General features: G+C 36.3%; 1 protein-coding gene across 5 annotated transcripts in view; it reads right to left on the bottom strand.

Moving 5' to 3' along the window:
* Positions 1-19,407, bottom strand: part of LOC143380979 (cytochrome P450 2C55-like) — a 30,776-nt gene continuing 11,369 nt past the window's right edge. For 2 of the 5 annotated variants that reach the window (XM_076834197.1, XM_076834195.1), the window contains 6 exons: positions 19,186-19,346; positions 16,163-16,339; positions 10,331-10,472; positions 5,927-6,114; positions 2,221-2,362; positions 1-182 (listed from right to left, as the gene is read on the bottom strand). In XM_076834197.1, coding sequence (XP_076690312.1) covers positions 1-182; positions 2,221-2,362; positions 5,927-6,114; positions 10,331-10,472; positions 16,163-16,339; positions 19,186-19,346 — 992 coding nt within the window. The remainder of the gene's footprint in view (positions 183-2,220; positions 2,363-5,926; positions 6,115-10,330; positions 10,473-16,162; positions 16,340-19,185; positions 19,347-19,407) is intronic. The other 3 variants (XM_076834194.1, XM_076834193.1, XM_076834196.1) reach the window with 3 other exon arrangements.

The raw sequence follows: 19,407 nt of genomic DNA, 5'->3' as shown, positions 1-19,407 counted from the left end.
TCAGACAGGAATGAAGCAGAGCTGGTACAAAGGTGGCACACAGCCAAACGCATTGGCAATGGGGGTGGTGTCGATGTCCTTGGGGTCAATCACAGGTTTCAGCTTAAAATTCTGTAAAATGGTGGTCAGGAACAAAAACAGCTCCATGCGGGCCAGGCCTTCTCCCACACACATACGTTTTCCTAAAGATGACAAACACAGAGTTTCCCCTCCTTAAACATGAGGTATGGCAATGCTATAAAAAGTATGCAACCCTGTCTCAAAATTTAAAATGGGCTGGGGATGTGGTTCAGTGGGTAAGCACCACTGGGTTCCATCCTGGTTCTTAAAAAAAAAAAAAAGTATGCCATAACTATTCGATGAATGATTACTTACATGCCTGGATCAGACACAGGACACTTGGAATGAAGGTTGGCAAGACAGATGCACAGAAAAGTGGAGACATTCGCTATTCACTCTATATCTCATTTTATCAGGAACTCTTAATTCTCCAAATAGTACATATTACCACAATCACAGCTCTAATAACCATTCTCACAATATAACTGCACTTTTGACATTTCAAGTTTACATAAATCTTTTTCTGAAAACATACACTTCCCACCCACCTGACTAAAGGGAGAAGGACAAGAGGAATGTTCCCTTTGTACCTCTGGCACAATTCTCAGCCACAGATCCTTGTTCCCTAGCATAATTTCATGATCACCCATCTTCACCTCTCACTCCCTCATTTTAGAGGTTCCAAAGTTTCCTAGTCTGTCCTGAGACAAGGAAGGAATAGCTTGATCTGGTCCTCACATTCTTTTCCCTCTCATGTTCAGTCTCATCCTTCCATTCCTCACATTCTCTCCTCTCAGCTTCGGGCAAGAACCCTCTTCATGCTCCCACACCATGAAGTTTCAAGCTTCCCCTCACGGTGTCCCATTTGGCTAAAAAGCACTGCTTTTATGCTTTCATTAGGACCCCTGTCCCCGTCCTTTCCTCTTTACAATGCTTGTGATCTCCTCAGGCAGTAGATGCTCACCCTCTAAATTTCCTTAACAAGTCAGGCTTCCACAGCAGTGTGGATCACCTCAAATCCCATTTTCTGTTATTCTCTACCCTGCTAAAATATGAGTCACTCGGACTTAAAAGAAGGGCTTCATCCATGACATCTCAATATGGTCAGTTCTGGGCCCATCTAAAGTCATAACCAAAAAAAATGAAGGTGACTCCTTATCTAGAGTTCCAACACACACAATTGATCAGTGAGACTGAATATCCCAAATGCATAATCATGAGTAGAGGAAGAGAAAGGTTCTCTTCAATCACTGCAGACTCTTCTTCCACATTCCCAAGGTTTTGCTCAGTCTACACTTAGGTGATATGTTCTGACCCCCCAGATCTTTAGGAAACATCCTTTCCTATACTCCATTACCTCTGTAAAGTGCCCTGCCTTCTCTTATTTCCTTGCTCCCTACCTCCTACAAGCTAGCTCAACTCTACTTTACCTTGTTAGGATGTGCCAGGGTATGAAAAGGCAGAGTGCAAGCAACTTCACCCTCTGCCTCCCCAGAAACCTGAGCTTACCTCTCTCACAGGTGCTAGTCCTACTAGACAATGATCTGTTTGCTTGTCTGCTTCCTAACTCAGTAGAGAGACTCTTAAAAGCCCATTATATTCTCTAGGATATTTGCAAATGTTTGGGAGTGAGGGACACCACAGAGGAGACACTTAAGGTGTGGACTGAGATACCTTTCTCATGTCAAGTAAGGAAAGTTTTAACGAGTTTCACTTCTAAGAATGAAATGCTTAGAAGTTTCAGCTAAGTAACTTGTTTGTATATCCAGAGGCATAATTCAACCAACTTCGACTGTGAGCTTTCTCCATTTGGAAAACCGGTCAGACATCCCATAAAGCCCCACTAATGTAGCACGATAGTGAGGATATGTCATGACCAGGGAAAGTTCATGGGCATTGAAGGGGAACTTCTAGTGATGTATAAAAAAGAAATGTACCAGTCCCAAAGGAGGTACCGCGTAATTTCCACCTGGTCTCAGAATTTATGTTTCAGAGTTGAGTGTAGTGGTGTATGCCTGTAGTCCCTGATACTTCAGAGGCTAAGGTGGAGGATGGTTGGAGTTCAGGAGTTCAAAGCCAACCTGGGCAACAGCATCTCTTTAAAAAAAAAAAAAAGTTATCTTATCCCCTAAAATGCTAGTGCAAGTAAATCTTTATTACCTGTTGAGAAAGGCATAAAGTAGTCACTCTTCTTAAAGTTGCCATTCTCATCCAGAAAGTGGCCAGGGTCAAAAGTCTCTGGGTTAGGGAATTCTTTGTCATCATGCAGGACAGATGTCAGTGATGTTATTAAGTCTGTCCCCTGAAAAGAGAAGACAGACAAAATAAGTTACAAAAATTTCAAGGATGGGAGGAAGTGATGTAGCTCACCTAATCCAATCTGTTTGATCTATAAATGTGCAAATCCAGGTCCAAAGAAAAACAATGACATTTCCAGGAAGTCAAATCAATTAAAAACTGCATTAGCAGTTGAAGGATCAAATACTTTGCAATTTGAGTGCAAAACCTTCTGAATTTCTCTACTTAGCACCAAGCTGGTACACAAAGTTTCTCCACATGTTACTCTACTTCACTACTTCAGTATTCACATAACTGGTATGATTAAAAACCAGAGCTTGTGCTCCCTCCCAAAATGTCAGTAGAATTTGGAACCTGTTTATAAGTCTTTTTTTGTCTTTTTTTCCATAGTTTTTATTGGTGCATTATAGTTGTACATAATGGTTCAATTTGTTGTTACATATTTATACATGCACACAATATAACTATGTAATTTGATGTTTATAGGCCTTTTTCAAATGGGAGAGCTGATCTGATTTAAGATGACTTCTGAGAAGATATTAACAAGTACAATAATGACTATTGAGTGCTTATCATTGAAATGCAATGTTTTCCTTTTGATTTAAAATGGAAAGGACAACCAGAAGGGTGAGCAGTTATACTCCACTTACGTATGATGCGTCAAAATGCATTCTACTGTCATGTACAACTAATTAGAATAAAGCGGGAAGGAACTCATCATCACAGATGAATCCTCTTTAAAACACAGCAGGGTTGCAAAATTAGAAAAGTTATTATTTTGCAACAATTCAGGTAAGATCATCAACCCAGGCAGGGATCATTGATTAATGTAAAATCTATTGGGTGAGATATTTGGGGAAAAGGATATTAGTATTATCCCATGGACTTTTTTTATCATCTCAACAACAGAAATATCTGGAAGACATCCCCATAGCAAGTTTGAATCTTAGTATCACCAATAATGGTACAAACTGATATTTTTTGCCCCCAGTCAGAATCTGATGTAGTTGGACATATGTAATATTTAAAAATCAATTAAAAATATTTTTAAAATATTACTCACCATGCTCAACTGAGTTTCATCCCAGGGGTGCAAGGATATATATAGCACATCATATTCAACTTAATAAATGTAAAAAACCACATCAACAGAATGAAAGGCAAAAATCATAGTATTATCTCAATAGATGCAGAAAAAGCACTTGATAAAATTAACATTCCTTCATGATAAAAAAATGAACAAAGTACATATAGAAGAAATGTATAGATGGACTTTATTATATTTCTATTTATTATATATTATATATAATATATAATATAATATAATATATATTTTAATATATATAATAAATAAATATATAATAAAGTCCATTATTTATAATAAAGGCCATATATATTATATATATAATATATAATAAATAAAAATATAATAAAGCCCATCTATACATTTCTTCTATATGTACTTTGTTCAATATAATACTTAATGGAGAAAAGTTGAATGCTTCCTTTCTAAAATCTGGAAAAAGACAAAACGCTCCTTTTCATCATTTTTATTCAACATAGTTCTGGAAATCCTGGCCAGAGCAATCAGGCAAGAGAAAGAAATATAGGGCATTTAAAATGCAAAAGAGGAAGCCAAATTGTCAATGTTTTGAAATGATAATTTTATATATAGAAAACTTCAAGGACTTCATCAAACAAAAAGTTATTAGAACTAATAAATAAATTTAGCAAAGTTGTAGGATACAAAATCAACACATAAAACTGAGGAGCATTGCTATATGCCAATATTGAAGCAATTCCATTTACAATAGCTATAAAAAAAACTTTAGGAATAATTTTTAAGAGAGACAAAAAAATCTATATAATGTAAGCTATAAAACACTGATGAAAGAAATTGAAGAAAACATAAAAAATTGGAAAGATAACCCATTTACTATGGATTAGGAGAACAAGTATTTTTTAAATGTTCATACTACCAAAAGCAATATACAAATTCACCATAAAATACCAAAAAACATTCTTACAGACTCGGAAAAAATGCAAAACTTTGTATGTAAACACTATAATCCCTGAATAGCCAAAGTCATCTTGAACACAAAGAACAGAACAGGAAGTATTAAACTACGTGACTTCAAAATATGCTACAAGACTGCAGTAACCACACAGGGAAATTGTCAGTTATCCAGCTTGCTGTGTGGATCCAGCTTCCACCATTTACTTGTGTTTTTTTTCCTGTAGTGCCAAGGATGGAACCCAGGGCCTCGCACATGCTAGGTGAGTGCAGCACTATTCACAATTGCCAAGAAATGCAAGCAACCTAAGCATCCACAAATTAATGAATGTGGTACATATACCCTCAGAAAACTATCTAGCCATAAAAAAGGAAATCCTTCACTTGCAACAACATGAATAGAACTGGAGATCACCATGTTAAGTGAAATAAACCAAGTACAGAAAAGGAAGTATTTGATCTCACTCACATGTGCAATTTTTTAAAAATCTCAAAAAATTGAGATTAGATTGGTGTTTACCAGATGGCTAGGAAAGGAAGAGGGTGGAAGATTAACCAATGGGTAACAAGTTGCAATTATTTAGGAGAAAGAAGTTCAGGAGTGCCACCGCAGAGTCAGGTGACTCTAGACAGCAATTGTGTACTGTGTATTCTCGAAAAGCTAGAAAAAAGAATTTTGAATGCTTTCACTAGAGGGGAATGGTAAACATTAAAAATACAGATATTTAACTGGATTATACAACATAGACATGTATCTAAACACTACATGTTACCCTATATACAATTTAGAAAAATAAAAATTAAAAATGTTTACATTATGAGAATTAGAAAATAAGAACGAAAACAAGTATTGAACCATGCAATAAAATGTGCACACATAAATTATTAATAAATTTATAAATTATTTAGCAATAATAAGTGAATTTAACAATAGGATAGGATCATCAAAATAATAAATAATAAAGTCAATTCTATTTCCATATGCCAGAGACAAAAGGCATTTTTGAAAATACACTATTTACAATAAACTCAAAAATCTCATTTATTTAGGGAAAAAACATAAATGTGCAAGCTGATGCATTGAAAACCAAAAATATATATAAAGAAAATTAACTAAAGCCCAAAAAGAATTGGAACATAATTGTATCTATGAACTGAAAGAATTAACATGTCAAGACACCAATGCTTTCTAAATTAAACTAGAAAACTATAAGTTTTTTCTGTAAATTATGTTGACCTTTATTAACAAAATTGGGAAAAAAAGCTTTTTGGAAAATTAATAATCTGGACTTTTAACTTTCATTTGGAAATATAAACACCTAAGAGTTGCCAAAAGAAATTATCAAAGAAGTACAACAAATTTGGAAGATGTCACCAATCAGGAAGTGTTGGAAAGCTTTATAGCCTAAAACTGTAAACAGCACAAAGTCCATCAAGTGCCACAAGTGTGAGTTTTTCACCTCTCTCATTCTATGTTGGTAGAGGATTGGGACCATACTGTGAATTCAGGAACTTTAAGAGCACTGAGATGCAGAATAATAGAAACAATCTTACCTTGGGGATAATGTAGTTTCTGAATTTAATGTTACAGGTCGCTGCATGGGGCACATTGTTGGGTATGAGGTTAATGTATCTCTGGATCTCATGTACCACGGCATCTGTGTAGGGCATGTGACTTCTGTCCTGCATACAGGGGCTCCGGTGTCTGCCAATCACATGTTCAATCTCTTCCTGGGCTTTAGCTGGTAAGATACAAGAAATAATAGAGTAAGAGAAAATTAGTACATTTGTCACAATAATTCAAGGCTACATGAAGTATGAAGCATTATAAGGCCATAAAATACAGCTACACTTAGAATTGCTCTGCTGCGGATACATATAGCTCCTATAAACTAAGCATTAAGATAATTCTTTGCTTAATTTTTTATTTATTTTTATTTATATATGATTGTGGAATGCATTACAATTCTTATTACACTGGCACAGAAAATTTTTCATATCTCTGGTTGTATACACGGTATATTCACACCAATTCATATCTTCATACCTGTACTTTGGATAATAATGATCATCACATTCCACCATCATTAATAACCCCATGCCCCTTCCCTTCCCCTCCAACCCCTCTGCCCTATCTAGAGTTCGTCTATTCCTCCCATGCTCCCGCTTCCTATCCCACTATGAGTCAGCCTACTTATATCAAAGAAAACATTTGGCATTTGTTTTTTTTTTTGGGGGGGTGGGGGGGGATTGGCTAATTTCACTTAGCATTATCTTCTCTAACTCCATCGATTTACCTTCAAATGCCATGATTTTATTCTCTTTTATTGCATTAATATAATTCTATACACATCTACACATTACTGTATAGGATAACCAATACATAGAAACAATGAAGTAGTTCAATATATAAATATCTTATATATTTGAATGCAAATTACTATCCTCACAAAAAGAAAAATGGAAGACAATAATCAATTCCACAACAAGTTAACAAAAGGTATTTCAAATTTTGAATTCCACTGACAGATTTCTATGTGCACATGGGTTTGTGTGCTTTGTATATGTGTATTTATTTTCAATTTGCAATGAAAATACACTCCCCAAAGGCACTTACTTTGAAACATTCTAGAAGTTTTTTCTGTAAATTATGTTGACCTTTATTAACAATGACTTTCTATTACTTGATCATATTATTTTTAGACAATATCTAAAACTCACTGGTAATAGAAATAAGGACTTACATCTCCATCATCACCTTGTGCAAAGTATACAAAGACACACACACACACACACACACACACATATACACATGTAAACTTTCCCTGTTCTCTCTTTTCCCCAATGTAATTATATCAAAATTCTTATTTTGTCAGTATTCATTGTTTACATTAATATGACTTTAGAAATATCATTCACAAGTAAGCAGAGAATGGTGATACATTCCAGTAATCCCAGCAGCTTGAGAGGCTGAGGCAGAAGGATTGCAAGTTCAAGACCAGTCTCAGCAACTTAGCAAGGCTGTAGCAGGACCCTGTCTCAAGATTAAAAAAAAAAAAAATTTTAAAAAACTGGCCTGGGGATGTGGCTCAGTGATTAAGCGGCCCTGGGTTCAATCCTGGTACCAAAAAAAAAAAAAAAAGAAAGAGTAGTTTTGGTTTTCATTTCTCTAATTGCTAGAGATGTTGAACATTTTTCATATATTTCTTGATTAATTGTATGTCATCTTCTGAGAAGCGTCTATTCAGTTCCTTTGTCGATTTATTGATTGGGTTATTTGGGGGTTTTTGGTGTTAAGATTTTTGAGTTCTTTATATATCCTAGAGATTAGTGCTATATCTGATGTGCATGTGGTAAAAACTTGCTCCCAAAATGTAGTCTCTATATTCACCTCACTGATTGTTTCTTTTGCTGAGAAGAAGCTTTTGAGTTTAAATCCATATCATTTATTGATTCTTGATTTTAATTCTTGCATTAGAGGAGTCTTATTAAGGAAGTTGGGGCCTAATCTGACATAATGGAGATTTAGGCCTACTTTTTCTTCTACTAAGCACAGTGTCTCTGATTTAATTCCTAGGTCCTTGATCCACTTTGAGTTGAGTTTTATGCATGGTGAGAGATGAACATCATTACCCTAAGTACATGTATGAAGATACAAGTGGTGTGACTCTACTTTGTGTACAACCAAAAATATGAAAAATTTTACTCTGTATGTGTAATATGAATTGTAATGCATTCTGCTGTTATATATAACAAATTAAAATTTTAAAAACAAATAAAAAATAAAGGAAGAAAAATCATTTAAAGTAAAACAATTATAATTGTGCTTCAGCTTTTGTGAAGCAAAACAGTCTTGGACTTTAAAAAGTGTTTATTTTAATTCCTAACTTTTAGATGCCAATTTAGAATTACTGCAAATTTTCATGTATGTTTCAAATTCTAGTAATAATTTTCTCATTACTAAAATCATCAATCGATCACTCATGTTTCTTTGGTTCTTGGTGTCTTCTCTAATACCTGCATTATCCACCTGACCCATTCCAGGACAGGTGCCCAGCAACGAGAACTCTCTCATTGACCTCTACTTTGTGTACAACCAGAGATATGAAAAATTGTGCTCTATATGTATAATATAAATTTCAATGCATTCTGCTGTCATATATAACAAGTTAAAAATTAAAAATAAATTTAAAAAAATAAAGAAAGAAAGATATTTACAAGTAAAACCATTATAATTGTTTTACTCCTCCATTGACCTTTCCTGATTCCTGGGACCTATGACTTCCTCTGACTTGGTTTCAGACATTTGGATAGAGCACATCCTTTAGTATCTTTCTGAGAAAGTAAAGACAAGGAGTAAAATTTTGCCAACTTATAGGCATAAAAATATTTTTTTGTCTATGAATGCACAGAGGACAGTTGTTATTGAGAATTCTACTGTCATTCTCATTCTTTTTTTAATATTTATTTTTCAGTTTTCGGTGGACACAACATCTTTATTTTATGTGGTGCTGAGGATCGAACCCAGCGCTCCGCGCATGCCAGGCGAGCATGTTACCACTTGAGCCACATCCCCAGCCCCTCTCTTTCTTAATCTTCATATATGACTTGATTTATCCTTGAAAGTATTGGTAATTTCTCCTTTAAGCCTGGTTTTCTGAAATTCTATAAAATGAATGTTTTTATTTTATTCATTTCTCTGGACATTTATTGTGATTTTTTTTCTAGGTGGCAAAAAAAATGGAGGTCTTTCCATTGGCACTACTCATTCTCTAGAGTTTACATCGGCTGCTGAAGCATGAATAAGATAGAGAAGGAGGTAAGGATCTCATAATTTGAGTGAACTCTTACTTAACCCTTCCTTCAGCCCTGCACTCCATTCTTCCCCAGTGTCTGTGTTCCTGAGTGCTGGGCCCTTAGGCTCAGTTACTCTAGAGAGTGATCATCTTTCCTCTAGGAGAAGTTATCTGATAAATGGTGAGGTGGAGGGAACCTGGGCAGGGAGACCTTCTGTTTCTGATTTGTCCTCCCTCTACTTCTTTGACACTTGGTTCTGCAATATACTGAGCCTTATGGAAGTTGTAGGGACACAAATTGACCTGTTCATCCATGTTAAATCTTCCTATTATGACATTCAGGGTACAATTTCAATCATTCTGCCTAATTAGTCACCTTCTGTTCATGTGTTCTGTTTCCTTCCAAAGTTTTATAAAGATTTACTGCCAATTTCTACACTCTTCAACTTACATAGAGGTAATTCTCATTTGTGATTAATTTATTATCATCTCAATGGAATTCTGACCCAGGGAAAAATATACGTTTATTAACAGAATCTGCTTAGAGGTAAATTTTTTTTTAAAAATTTAAGGTTGCTTGTAAAAGAGAAAGCTATTAATACTCAGGAAAAAAAATTGTCTTCTTGGCAAGTATTTATCTAGACTCAGACTTCTAGAATAATAAAATGCATTAGGCACATATTTTGGCTAAATAACATCTCTTTCTCATAAATATGAGCTATTAAAATACTTCTCAGAATCTGGAAATTTTCTCAAGCCATCTACCAAATTTCCAGACTGTTTACTATGCTTTAACAAATAGTTTCCATCTTCCCTGACCCCATATCAGAACACCACTGTTTCAGAATAAAGATCTATAAGAACACATCTATTATTCAAAGTGGTCCTTTCTCTAGAAAACCAATATACAAGGATGCCTGTGCCTGCTGAAAATTCCCTCCCATGACATCCAAACCCTTTATCCAGAGTATTTTGTCACTAAAATATAAACATTTTCTCTCATTCACCTTCTTCTATTTTCCAAATTTGTCTCATTGTTATCCCCTTGTGACATTAGTAAAAATGATATCTCATAGCCCACACATTTTGATAATTAAGTTTCTCTAAGAGGAAAACTGTGGAGAAGACTTGCAATGTGTCAACTACATCTCTGTGCTCATACCTGTAATTTCTTGGTGCTTCAGGAGGAGCAGGAGTCCATATCTCAGGGTGGTACTTGTTGTTTCTGTTCCAGCTACAAACATGTCAGTTACAGTAGCCAACAAGCTTTCAATAGTAAACTCAGACTGTTGATTGTGCTTCTCCTAGGAATTTTTGATTATTTAATTATTAAATAGGTACCATCATATTGAATTACAATAAATCCAAAATAACACAGGTTATTCCAAAAATAAGCATATTTAGAAATAGAAAGTATATTATTCATACAACTGAATAGTATAGCAGAGAATGTAAATTAGTTGACCCAATTTTCATTTTTTATACCCCTTATTTCTTGTTTGCCTTAAAATTCCATTGCCCAGATTTTACTGCAGCTATGTTGGTCATGATACATATTTGATGCCAAAGACATAAGAGAAGGAATCTGCTAGTATAATTTTCTCTTTCCTTCTTCTTACTAAAACACATATGTGACAATGGAGCTGGTACAGGCAATACTTGGGAACATGAGTATTTCAGCTTCAATGCAAAGGCTCATACAACAAGTATGGTGATGAATAATGGCAGGCACATTAGTTCTTGGTGATTCAGGGCTATAGTATTAGATCTGGACTAAACAATAGGAGACTCTGTATATGAGATATGCATACTATTTTTTAATCCATTGTTAATTTTTTTCTTTCTTATTTACACACAGAATCTTAACTGATACAAAAAGATAAATCAGAGCCAAATCTTGTAGGATATTATGAGTCATAATCAAGAGTTTGCAGTTTTTAGCTGGGCACAGGGGCACATGCCTATAATCCCAGCAATTCGGGTGGTTGAAGCAAGAGGATCGTGAGTTCAAAGCCAGCCTCAGCAATGCAGTGAGGCCCTAAGTAACTTAATAAGACCCTGTCTCAAAAATAAAATATGAAAAGGGCTAGGGGGTTGGGCTGGGGTTGTGGCTCAGTGGTAGCACACTTGCTTAGCACATGTGAGGCATTGGGTTTGATCCTCAGCACCACATTAAAAAAATAAATAAATAAAGTTCTTGTGTCCATCTACAATTAAAAATATTTTTTTAAGTGGCTAGGAATGTAGTTCAGTGGCTAAGCACCCCTGGACTCAATCCCTGGTACCAAAAAAAAAAGCGAAAGATTGCAGTTTTTAGAGCACAACATGAGCCACAAAGCTGAATAAGAGACTTGCCTCTCCCTCCTCCCCTGAATCCACCTCTATACAAATCAATTCCCTCCCAGAGAAAGTCAGAAATCAGTTGAGAAAGTCTTACACTTTGCCATCGGAGGAAACATCCACACAAAATGAGATGTAAAAGCCACAAGATTTTGGGGCAGTGACCCCACCCTGAGGACTAAAACCACACAATCTTGAAGGAATCACCCCCACTCAGATTTTCTCTATGGAGAGGAGGGATTGGACCACAGTTATTACACCCTAACTCAAAAATTCCCCATGGTTTGTCTCTTCACCAACTCTGGGAATAGGGGAAGCATGCATCCATGTGTTGTTTGAGGGTTTTTTACATTTTTGCATGCATTTTATATTTTTTTCTTTTATTAGTACATTATAGCTATACATAATAGTTGGGTTGGTTTGACAAAATCATACATGCATGGAGTTTAATTCGCTGAGTTTCATACCTCAGTCTCCCCACATTTTTCTCCCCTCCTACCTCATTCTTCTTTCTCTACTCACCTTCCTTTAATTTATTTATTTATCTATTTTTATTGGTGCTTTATAGATACACATACAGGTGAAATTCACTGCAGTATACTTACACATATGCACACAGCATGATTTTGCTCAATTCATTCTGCATTGTCTCCCATTCCTGTTCCTCTTCCCTCCCTTCTTTACTCCACCATATGGTGGTTTCATTCCTAGTTTTTTGAGGAATCTGCACACTGCTTTCCAGACTGGCTGTACTGATTTTCAGTCCCACCAACAATGTAAGAATGGACCTTTTTCCCCACATTCTTACCTGCATATATCATGTTTGTGTCCTGGATAATTGCAATTCTGACTGGAGTGAAATGAAGTCTGAGTGTTATTTGATTTGATTGCTAGAGACGATGAACATATTTTCATATATTTGTTGGCCATTTGTATTTCTTACTTTGAGAAATGTCTTTGTCTTTGGTTATTTGTTTTTCTGGTTTTTGTTGTTCTGTTTTATTTTTGGTTTTGTTTTTGTTTCGGTGTTATGCTTTTGAGTTCTTTACATAGTCTGGATATTGATCACCTATCAGAGGAATAGCAAGTAAAAGTTTTCTCCTATTTCATGGGCTCTCTCTTTATGTTCTTAATCATTTCCTTTGCTTATGCCCAAGGTTTTTAACTTGATGACATCCCACTTACTGATTATTGGTTTTATTTCTTGAGTTTTAGGGGTCTTGTTGAGGAAGTCAGTGCCTCCACTAACATGCATCCACATGTTTCTCTAGACCACGAAAATTTGGCTATTTGATAAAAGCCTGCAAGCATCCTCATGGGCTTCAATATCCATGGCAGAGAAGAAAATAAAATACAAAGGCCATGGTTTCTCCCTGAAAAGAATTTACTAGCATACTCCACCAACTGCTTCTGCTCCCACATAAGCTACTAATTATTAGGAAGTTTACTAGGCCAACAAACAAATCCCTGGCAGCGTGAGCATGAGTTTGGCACTTCCTAAGCTTTCTCCAAAGGCACCCAAAGTGATAACTTCAGGTGTACCTATTCAACTTGAAATAAGCTTGTTTCTACACTGAGTGCCAAAATCTGGACAGCCCTGCATCATTAACCACCTAGCTTGGGGAGTTGATGGGATCTGCATCCTTAGATCACAGAAGGTGGACAAACAACAGGAACAATTCCAGCAGCTATCTTCACAAGATCAGAGAGAGTAGTTGGAATGTGAGTGCAGGTATTGACCACAGAAACTCTCCATGGCATGGTGGATAGAAGAAAGTAGGAGATACACACACATTCTCAGATTCCTTGTGAGGATACAGGGAATCAGAAGACTTTCCTAACATCCCAAACTTTTCAACTATATGTAGAGAGTGTGAATTCTTCCTTAACTATCTTGTGGTACTGACAGGATATGGCAAATCCTATAATCTCAAAGGGCTGAAAAAACAGACACAGCAGTTCAAACAAATACAAATATTTGAGAGTCACAGTTTATCTACAGCTCAACTAGTGAGATCCTTCTCCTACTAGAGGATAGTCTTAAAGACCAGGAGAGGCAGTTGTTTTATATAATGTGCAGAAACCATCAGAGAAAGTCAAGAAAAACTGAGAACTAGGAACATATGGTCTACATAAGATAAATCTCCAAAATCCAACCTTAGCAAAATGGAGATGTCATTTGCCAGACAAGAGAATTCAAAATAATTGTCATAAAGATGCTTACTGAGGGAGAGCAATGAAAGAAGAAACTGACAAAGGGGAATGAAAGGAAGGGAGCGGGGATAGGAATAGGAAAGACAGTAGAAAAAATCTAAAATAATTTTCCAATATATACATATGAAAACACCTAAGTAAACCCCACCATCATGCCCACCCACAAGAATGGGTTCCTAATTAGAATAAGATATATCCCATGCTTGTATAATTTTATCAAAATGGATTCTGCTGTCATGTGTAACTAAGAAGAACAAATAAAAATAAATAAATAAAAAGAACAAACTGAGAATTTCAGCAAATTACAGAAAATATATTTCTCAACAACTATAGAAAACATAAAACAGTGCCAAAAAGAAATTATAGTGATGGAGAATGCTATAACTGAACTGAAAATTCAACAGAGGAATTCGACAGCAAAATAGATGAAGCAGAAGAAAGGATCAGTAAATTCAAATGTAGGTTGCTGCCAATCTGAGAAGAAAAAAAAAAGAATGAAAAAGAGTGAAGACAGCTTAAGGACATCAAGAACACAATCAAGTGGAACAACAGAAGACTTTTCTAACAAAAAAAGAAGAAGCAAAAAACCTATCAAAATATATAACAATTTCCCAAGCCTGGAAAAAGAATTAGAAATCCAGGTTTGGGAAGTTCAGGGGACACCAGATAAGATGAATCCAAAGAGAACCACACAACACACATAATAGTCAAATTGCCAAAAGTTTAATGCAGAGGATTTTCCAGGCAGCAAGGTAAAGATGACTTATAACATAGAAGGGAATTATAATGAGATTCTCAGTGAATTAATTATTTTCAGCAAAAATCTTATAGGACAAAGAAAATTCTGGGGTGAGGGACATGCTTATCAATGGATACTTACCCTGAAATTCTAAATATAAAAATATATATGACAAGCCTACAGCAAATATCATATTCACCATTGCAAAGTTGGAGGCATTGCCTCTAAGACCAAGAAAGCAAAACAGTAACAAAAGGAATGGAAAATTGGCAATCTCTTCAATAAATGTTAACATGGAAACTGGGTATCCACGTACCCAAGAATAAAATTTGACCATTACCTCAATCCTTGTATAAGACTCGGCTCAAAATTCATTAAAGACTTCATTGTGAGACATGATACTAAAAAACTACCAGAGGGAAAACCTCCATGTCACTGGTCTGGGAGGTGATTCCTCAGATACAACCACAACACCACAGGCAATGAGAGCCAAAATAGCAAATGTGATTTCCTCAAACTAAAAGTGTCTGCACCTCAAAGGAAACAATTATTACAGTGAAGAGACAATCTAAAGATCAGCAGAAAGTATTTGCAAATGAGGAGGGGCTAATATCCTAAATATATAAGAAACTCAAATTACTCAATAGCAAGAAAATAAATAACACTATTTACAAATGAACAAAGGAGATTAATAAACTCTTCTCAAAAGAAGACTTACAAAAAAAAAAAGAAGACTTACAAATGGCCAAAAGATATATGAAAAAAAATATTCAACATCACAAATCATAAGGGAAATTCTCACTCCACTTAGAATGGCAAAAAAAAAATAGTCAAATTACTTCAGAGTAATAATAGAGCTGATGAAGATGTGGAGAAAAATAGAACCCTTGCACACTGTTGATGTATATGAAAATTACCAAACAGCATCACAGTTCTCACCACTGTAACTTTCCATACAGAACCTATCATTTGCCTCTCATCTACTCCTCTACCTAAAACTCATTTCTGCAGAGCTGTAGAATATGACAAGAGTGAAGACTTGATTTTGTTTCATGATCTTCAAATTGACAAAGTCCAAAGAGGTGAAAAAATCTCATAGCTGGCTCATACATATGCCTGATCAAATCCCACTCCATGCCAATGTTCAGGTTCTCAGAGTACTTGAAAGAAATTTCCACCTCCTTATTTACCCAAATTCATTTCTGGTTACACTTACCTCAGACTTCTTTCCTCCATCGGTATCACCACACACATTTGAACCTCTCCTCTGAAATCCCCTCCCCTATTTCTCTCAGCAAATACTTGAAGATCTATATCAAGCCTCAAGACAAGTAAGAAGTCCACATAGGTTAAGCCCTTCCTGCTCATTCTCCCACATGCTGTGTGATAGGTTGTGTCTACTTTTATTTTATGGCTTGGTATTCTGTATTTTCTAATGGCTTCATACTTCCATTTCACCAGAGGCATATAATCTGTCTTTCCTCAAATAGTTTATTAGTGCCTAAAAACAGTGCCCATGTATTCTACCTGAATTTAGGAATTCAATTTTAAATCTTCCATGAGGTTTAGTCCAGATCCAGGCATGTACTAGGCATTTAAATGTTTACCAACTGTTTCTTGCCTGACCAATTACATTCCCAATAAGTAAAGAAATTATTAATGAAAGAAGCACAAAGTATAAGCAAACAAATAACATTTTACCTGTTTCATTTTGATCAGGAAGCAATCAATGAAGTCCCGGGGATTGTCTATGTCCAAGGATTCTTGGTGATCTTTTACTTGTTCCAAAACATAACTTTTTATGTAAGCAAAATTTTTAAATACTTTGTTATGACTGCCTGGGAGAAAATCCATGAGAGCAGGGAAAGCACTGCAGACCTTAAAGATTAAAGTAGTATTTATTAGGCCAGGAATAGTAGTGCACCTACAGTTCCAGGTACAAAGGAGGCTGGGCCCATGAGCTGGAGACCAGACTGGGCAACATAGTGAGACCACTTAGCAAAAATAAAATTAAATTTAAAAAAATTACTGAAGTCACATACACCATATGCCGAATCATGGTTAAAAAGTGTGATGACGTGGCATTTGCAGGTAAACGGATGAAGTTAAAGAATATCATGCTAAGTGAAATAAGCCAATCCCCAAAAACCAAAGGCTGAATGTTTTCTCTGATATGTGGATGCTGATCTATAATGGGGGAGGGGGGTCAGGGGGAAGCCTGAGAGGAATAAAGGAACTTTAGTAGGGCAAAGGGGAGGCAAGGGAAAGGAGAGGGCTTGGTGGTAGAAAAGATGGCAGAATGAGATGGACATCATTAACCTGATTACATGTATGAAGACACAAATGGTGTGCCTCTACTTTGTGTACAACCAGAGACATGAAAAATTGTGCTCTGTATGTGTATTGAAATGCATTCTGCTGTCATGTATAACAAATAAATAATCAATTAAAAAAAGAAAAAAAGTATGGTGAATTAAAGCATGATCTCCAATATGTGATTGCACATATAAAGGAATCCTCCATGCTGTGAGGGAGATGGGAATAAACTGACCATATCATCAAACATGAGAAGAATGTCCCATCCTGATACATTTTTTTACATTAGGGCATCTTTATGTCAATTCTCTCATTTTTACTCACAACCTTGAAACACAGAATGCCATGAATTGCTCTGATTCACATGTAACACATGAGCACAGAGGTTAAGGACTTTTGGACAACCTGATACAGAGCACACAGCCACTCCCTGCTATTTCTTCCACCAGCAATAAGCCTCAGGAACAGAATTACGATTTTGTAACTGGGAGGGGTGCAAAGATACCATGAAAACTAGCACTGCATTTTATAGACAAGCACTTGTGCACAAGAGTGGTTAAATGACTCCTATAAAATCATGCAATTATCTTTTAGGCAGAGTTTAGGGCACAGTAGCTCAACACAGGGTAATAGTGTGATGTTTGCTTATGGTTCGTTCACACCAAAAACCAATCATTCTGGGATCTTGACCCTGTTCGCTTTCTCAACTAGGATCCCAGCTGAAGCCTCAAACACACTACTCAGAGGATCCTGGCAGCAGCTGTGTCCCAAACAGTCTCCATCCTTGATATTCTAAATTACAATATTGCTGCCAAGTAATGGCATGAAGAGCTCCTTAGTGTTGACTGACAGACCAGCCTGTGGGTCATGGAAACTTTTCAACAAGAGCCCTGGATGTCCACTGTGTGCCTGGGCATGCTTTGGGGCAGTCACCAAAGTGCTGCCTAGAAACAGAGGTTTGGTGGGAAAACCACTAGCCCTTGGGCTTGAATTCTACCCCAAGATTCAGGCATTTGTTGTCTTTGTAAAAATGAAGGGCTGTCTACCTTTTTGAGAGGTTCACATCATGATAGTAAGATCTGGACAGGACTGTGGTGTCTAAACATTTACTTCACAGTAGGCACAGTAGAGAGCCCATCTCCCCCCAAAAAAATTCAAAATATCTTGGAAAAGCTGGCAGAATCACTTTGTCAGAACTCTGGAAGACAGATGTTTACAACAAAGGGAAAGCTGAGTTTAAAAAATAAAATAACTAAAACTCACTGGAAAGCTTTGTGTCATTGCTTCTGCTCCTCCCACCTCCCTCCCTGGCTTGGCAGGGCCTTAAGGAGGGCAGCCCTGTTCCCAGTGAGGGACCCTGGTTCTTGGTTCCAGAGGAACAGAGACTGTGTTTCTCTGTTGTAACCTATCGAGGACTACCTGAAAGACAGAAGTAAAGCCTTTGTATCCCCTTCATCTGAGTCAGAACTCACTGGGGCAGAAAAGTACAATGGCAATATCAAAAACCTCATAATGAAAAAAAAAAACTCATAATGTCCTACAGAAGGAAAAAAATTTTTTTAACTTAGAATGTCACGAAGCAACCCTAAACCAGCCAGGGCAAAAGAGCACAGTAAAGGCACAACAGCCTAGGAAGGAAAGCTGGGAGGCGGTATCTTTGAAAAAGTACAACATTCAAAAGCACCCACACATTCTGATAAATTCAAACAAATTACAAACAGGCCCAGGGCAGAATTTGGGCTAAGAAACGACCCTAAGTTTTCACCTCTGCTGAATTCTAGGCTGCCTACAAGCAAGTTGCCTGGCATAGAGTCAATCTGAGAAAGTTCCTCCCTCCCTCCCTCCATTTATTTTGGCCCTTCTTCTTTTTTCCTTCTTTCCTTTGGTTCATCTTTTCTCTCTCTCTGACTCTCTGCCTCTCTCTCTCCTCCCCCTGTCCTCCATTTTCTTTCTCTCTCTTTTTGGCTCCTCACATTCAAGGACATTTCTGTTGAAACTACGGGTACAAAAGCTAAAGGAGCAGAGATTTCAGAGACCACACGTGACAAAGATTACAGACTTTTAAAAAATGGCTTAGAAAAGTCACACAGCTTAGAATTTGTGCTTATTTCATTAGTTTTTCTTTTCATATACCATGTACGACTTTTGCCACGTTGTTGAAAACAACATTCTACAGAAAGGAGAGAGAGAGAGAGACTATCAAACAAAAAAAAAAAGAAACAAAGAAAAGAAAACCAAAAAAAAACAGGAAAGAGGATGAATCTGCTTTCCAAACAATTATCTATAAACTGAGGTATGAGAGAAATGTTTGAATAGTGAACACAATGGACACTGATGTAGAACTTCGGACTTGTCAGAGAAATAAACAACAACAAATGGTTGTTAAGAAAAGATGATCTTGGTCTCACCTGCATCCATGGGGAATTCAAAATCTTGAAGTTTTCATTAAATTTTCCCATCAAGTTAAGAAAATTCTTATCTTTATAATCAAAACGATTCTGGAAAATAATGGAGCAGATCACATTGCAAGGAGCGCAGCCCAGGATGAAGGTAGGATCACTGGGTGAGCCTGAAGAATTGGAAACAATTTTGAATCACATTAAAATATACATATAAAAGTCTGTGTCTTT

This window comes from Callospermophilus lateralis, chromosome 15 (assembly GCF_048772815.1).
Source record: "Callospermophilus lateralis isolate mCalLat2 chromosome 15, mCalLat2.hap1, whole genome shotgun sequence".
Classification (NCBI taxonomy): Eukaryota; Metazoa; Chordata; class Mammalia; order Rodentia; family Sciuridae; genus Callospermophilus; species Callospermophilus lateralis.
This window is presented reverse-complemented; position numbering and strand designations above follow the sequence as displayed.